Source organism: Triticum aestivum, chromosome 6A, assembly GCF_018294505.1.
Source record: "Triticum aestivum cultivar Chinese Spring chromosome 6A, IWGSC CS RefSeq v2.1, whole genome shotgun sequence".
Taxonomy (NCBI): Eukaryota; Viridiplantae; Streptophyta; class Magnoliopsida; order Poales; family Poaceae; genus Triticum; species Triticum aestivum.
In genome coordinates, this window is record NC_057809.1 from 391,604,386 (window position 1) to 391,609,884 (window position 5,499).

General features: G+C 42.5%; 1 protein-coding gene across 1 annotated transcript; it reads left to right on the forward strand.

The window, feature by feature from the left end:
- Positions 1 to 1,044: 1,044 nt before the first annotated feature.
- LOC123127625 (pentatricopeptide repeat-containing protein At3g04130, mitochondrial) lies at positions 1,045 to 3,866 on the forward strand. Its single transcript, XM_044547381.1, has 2 exons — positions 1,045 to 1,419; positions 2,100 to 3,866. The coding sequence occupies exon 2, from the start codon at positions 2,342 to 2,344 to the stop codon at positions 3,842 to 3,844; it is 1,503 nt and encodes a 500-aa protein (XP_044403316.1). The 5' UTR covers positions 1,045 to 1,419; positions 2,100 to 2,341; the 3' UTR covers positions 3,845 to 3,866.
- The last annotated feature ends 1,633 nt before the right edge of the window (positions 3,867 to 5,499 follow it).

Sequence of the window (5,499 nt, forward strand, 5' to 3'; positions counted from 1 at the left end):
CGTGCCTCTCGCGAAAGAAAAATAGAAAATAAATCATGTTTTTTTTCGTTTCCGAGAGGCATGGCAATGCCTTGTGCAGAAGGAAAAAACACACATCTTTTTCGTTTCCGAGAGGCATGACTGTGCCGCTCACGGAAGCAAATCTATAAAACCGTGTCTCTCGCGAAAGCAAACAAAAACACATTTTTTTGCGCAAAATAAAATTTATTCATCTTGTCCAAAATTTAAGAAAGATCAGTGAAAAACTAAAAAGAAAAAAACAAAAAAACATCTAAAAAACCGAAAACACATGCGAAAAAACAAAATAAAAGAAAATCGGAGGAAGCGCCAAAACACTATACATAGCGGCGGATGAGAACGGGTAAAGTGACGCTCTTAGCCCATCCTAGATGATCCTTGCGGGGATCCCGAACGGAGCATTCGCTAGTTAGTTTTTGTTTTTTGAGACACCCTTGCTAATTTTTTAACACAGTACAGACGCAAACGCTTATATACACGTGCATACACTTACCTCAGCCCAAATCATGATCTTCACCAACTTGAATTTGGTTCTCTCATGAAAATCGCGAGTTGCAGAGATGAGAACCATGAAAAGCAAGATCCCGAATAAGAAAACAGAAATCGAGGAAGAGGAAACCACAAGAGTGAAGACTAGTAGAGTCTCGTCTTTTGTCATTCTTTGCTCCTTTTTAACTCAATGATTCTTTCGAATTTGTCGACCAAAAATTCTATATATCTATTCTATCTATGATATTTTGAGTCGGTATATTATCTTGAAATTTAGTTAGTCATCGTAGGCCGGAAATGCGCATTGCCGGAAATCCTGAAATAAATTCAAAAATAAATGTGAGCAACATAACTTGAACCCTAGTGAACTGGAGATACCACAGTCCCTTCAACCATCCAACCACAGATTGGTTCGCGACACCCTAGCTAGTTGCCCACGGTTTCAACTTTCAAGAGGCTGAAGCGTGTCATCCAACAAACCAATTTTATATTTCTATATCAATCTTACTCCAGCCCATTAGCCACCTCCGCAGCCCACAGCCCATGCACTTTTCCAGCACGATCTGTTTCGTCCAACTCCAACACGAACAGCCGCCATTAGCGAGCAGCGAACGCTGGGCTCGAGCCTCTAACCCTAGCTAGCGACGAGCGGACGCAGGGCAACCAGCAGCCGGCGCCCGGCGAGCCGGCGACAGTGGCTAGCTTTTCCGGCGGCAAGCAGCAGCCCGTGCCCTGTGGCCCACGGCAAGCATCATCCACGCCCCGCGCGCCAACGACAAGCAGCAGCGGCTGTTGAGCGGCGGACCCTAGCCGCCTAGCGTCGGGATTACGAAGCAGCAGCCGGCTCCCGCGCCAGGATCCAGGAGCCGCGGGCACACCGCCCACGACCTAGCGGCATCCAGCAAAATCAAGGTACATGTCAGTCAAATCCTCAATATTTTGCTAAGCCAGTTCATGTACTGTTAGTTAATTACTACCCCCTCTGTACCACAATACTTATTGCTGGGGAAACTTTTATTAGTTTTCCTCAACTACTAGTATTTCAGTATAGAGGGAGTACAATTCATGTGCTGTTAGCTGCTGTTAATTGATGTGGTATCCAATACAACTTATTTGCCGATCTATAAAAATGAAGAGCACGAATATGATCATGCAAGTAGTTCAAGCACTCCTCTTGTTGAACCTAAAGCTGTCCCAGTTAAGGATTTAGAACCCCTTCCCTTAACTACATGTGCTAAAAAGATTCAAATTTGATCTTTTTGAGAAAATCCAGAAATATTCCAGTAAATATTACATGTACCTAGTAGTAATTTGGACGACAGGATCCAGAGATAATGAGTATTTTCTTTTCAAAAGGGCGTTTAGTTTTCTCACTGCTAACTTTGAGTCCACCCTACATTTTCTTCCTGGATTCGCCACTGGCCCCAGACAATCTTGTTTAGTTCCGCCACAGTCAAGTTTGCTTTGGTCTATGAGCTCCACCTATATTTTGTCTTGTCTTGGCTGCTGCTGACCTGTACTGATCACTAAACCAAACACATTGATTACTAGAACTAATATATATCATCTTGTATCATTTGTTTTTTTACTAGGGAATGTAGGAACCAGATCCATTAGCACCAATCAGAAGAGACTCTGTGTTGAGCTGGCTCCTGCCATGCCATGGGTGGATGTTGGTAGATTCCAGGCTTTGGCAATACATGGGTGGTACTAGAAGGAACTCAAGGAAGTATCTGCAATTGGTTATGGTTTCATCTTGCTGCTGTTAGCTATTATTATTTAGCGACTGTGATATTCAGCACCCAGGCTGGCTAATTTCTAGTCCTACCACCGGATGTCTCAGCTGAGTCTCTGGCGCCGCCACGGTGCTAAGAGAGCCCTGCAATTACTCCTTCCTTGTAGATTATCGTTATCATCAGTTACACACTCGAATCGAGATCTTAACAGTATTGACCTCACGAAGGAGGAAGAAGCGTCAGCAGCGCAGATCAGGAGTTCTCTTTTGAAGGCACACAATGGAAATGTGCAGGATTTGGTTCAGTCCCTTGGGGTTGACTGTCCGGGAATTCAGCTTACAAGTAACACTGTGGACAGCTTGTTGTGTAAGTTTGGGGATGACTGGAAATCTGCTTTTGGTCTTTTTCAGTGGGCACAGTTGAGTGGCAATTACAAGCACACGGCATATGCTTGTAGTCGGATGATCGACTTGCTTGGGAAGATGAGGCAGATTGACCAGATGTGGGATCTATTGTCTGACATGCACTGCAGAGGCCTTGTGACTGTCGAGACAGCTGCGAAGAGCATCAGGAGGCTGGCAGGTGCAAGGAGATGGAAGGATGCTGTCATGTTGTTCGATAAGCTGGAGGACATGGGGCTGGAGAGGAATACAGAGACTATGAACGTTCTGCTTGATGCACTTTGCAAAGAAAAGAAGGTTGAAGTAGCACGTAAGGTCTTTCTCGTGCTCAGTCCGCACATTCAACCTGATGCATACACATTCAACATTTTCGTCCATGGCTGGTGCAGTGCACGTAGAATCGAGGAGGCAAAGTGGACAATTGAGGAAATGAAAGCCCGGGGGTTTGCGCCTTCAGTTATCACCTACACTGCTGTCCTTGAAGCTTACTGCAAGCAACACAATTTTAGGATGGTCTATGAAATTCTTGATTGGATGTGTTCTGAAGGCTGCCATCCAAACGTCATTACTTTCACTATGATCATGACCTCACTATCAAAATGCCATATGTTCGAAGAAGCTCTGAGTGTATCTAATAGAATGAAGTCCTCTGGCTGTAAGCCCGATACATTGTTCTACAATTCCTTGATTAACGTGCTTGGTAATGCGGGCTATCTGTCTGAAGCTTCCCAGGTGTTTCAAGTGGAGATGCCAATGAATGGCGTGCCCCGTAGTTTGGCTACCTATAACACCATGATATCAATCTTTTGCCAGAAAGACCGAGATGAAGATGCTCTCAATGTGCTGAAAGAAATGGAGGCGCACTCTTGTAAGCCTGATCTTCAGACATATCGGCCACTTCTCAGACTGTTTTTAAGTAGAAGAGGCCAAGCTGATTCCATTCGGAACTTGTTGAATGAGCTGATCAATAAACAAAGTCTATGTTTAGATGTGGATACATACAGTCTTCTGATCCATGGTCTTTGCAGGGTGGGTGAGACTGACTGGGCATATCAGCTGTTTGAAGAGATGGTTGGTAGTGAGATAGTGCCTAGGTATAAAACATGGGAGTTGCTTTTGGATGAAGCACAAAGGAAAAACATGGAGGGTCGTGTCGAAAGAATTCGAAATTACATGACTTGTTTTGGTATTTCCGTTTAATTGGATGAATTATATTCCTACATGATTGATTTTCTAGTGGTCAGCTGATAGCGTTATTTGGCATTACTTTGACAACTAATGAGGCAATGCTTTAAAACATTTGTGCCAATTATACGATATACCACACACTATAATTGAGTTCCTCACTTGACAAAGCAAACATTAATCCCTGTGCATTGGTATGTCGTCACTTGTCAGCATATAAAACCACAGGTTTAATCTTGATCGTTCTCCGAGTAAAAGATCAGGATCAGGCAACCGAGCTGACGCGTGCGTTGGTCACCTGCCATGTCGCATGTGGGTGTCATCTACTCCCTCTCCCTCCGTTTCTAAATATAAATCTTTTTAGAAATTCCAATAAGTGACTACATACGGAGTAAAATGAATGAACCTACACTCTAAAATATGTCTATATACATCCGTATGTAGTTTATATTAAAATGTCTGAAAAGACTTGTATTTAGAAACGGAGGGAGTATCTTGCGAAAAGGTAACTCAATTTCGACCAATTAGTCTATGCGATGTTGTGTACAAGGTAACTTCAGAAATGATTGCGGCCCTTTGAAGAAGATCCTTTTAGATATTATCAACGCAACTTAGAGTGCGTTTGTGCCAGGACGAATGATTACAGACAATATCTTAGTGACATATGAATGCTTCCATACTATAAAGAAAAAAAAGGAATGGTAAAGAGGGTCTGTGTGCCATTAAACTGGATATGCACAAAGTATATGACTGAGTAGAGTGGTCTTTTCTGAAGAAGATTATGCTCAGATTGGATTTCAAGAGAAATGCGTAAATTTAATCATGCAATGTGTAACCTCAGTGGAGTACCGGGTTCGTTTTAATACAAAAGAAACTACGAGTTTCAAACCTACTAGAGGATTAAGGCAGGGAGACCCTCTCTCTCCATACTTATTCTTGCTATGTATAGAGGGATTGACTGCTCTATTTCAAATATGAGTATGGACAAAAGTGATTGTTTCAAATTCCTGATTGATTGAATTATTATGAAAATTAGTGGATAGAAAGAAAACTTGCTATTCGCGGGAGGAAAGGGAATTTTGTTCAAATATGTTGTACAAGCTATCCCTGTTTATGCCATGCTCGTCTTTAAAATTCCTAAAAAAAATTGTAAGGGAATTATTTACGCGATGTTGCAATTTTGATGGGGTGACAAGGACAATAAGAAGAGAATGCATTGGATGACGCAATGGAAGATGCGTGTCCCAAAAGACCAAGGAGGTATGGGTTCCCGAGAAATACACGGTTTCAATATGGCATTGTTAGCCAAGCGTTTGCTTGATAATCATGAGTCTTTATGTGCTACTATCTTGAGAGCTAAATATTCCCCGGAGGGCGATTTAATAAGTGCAACTCTAAAAAAGGGTTCCTCTTTTACTTGGTAAAGTATTATGGCGGGAGTGAATTGTCTAAAAAACGGTTATATCTGGCGAGTTGGAAATGGACATAATATTGATATTTGGAGAGATGTCTGGATCCCTAACTGTGCGAATAGGAAAATTATTACTCCTAGAAGGGGGCATCTTCTATCTAAGGTTTGTGACCTTATTGACCCGGTCACGATCTTGGGATGAAGATTTGGTGAGAGAAACGTTGTGGCCAATTGATGCTCAAAGGGTACTCGCAATTCC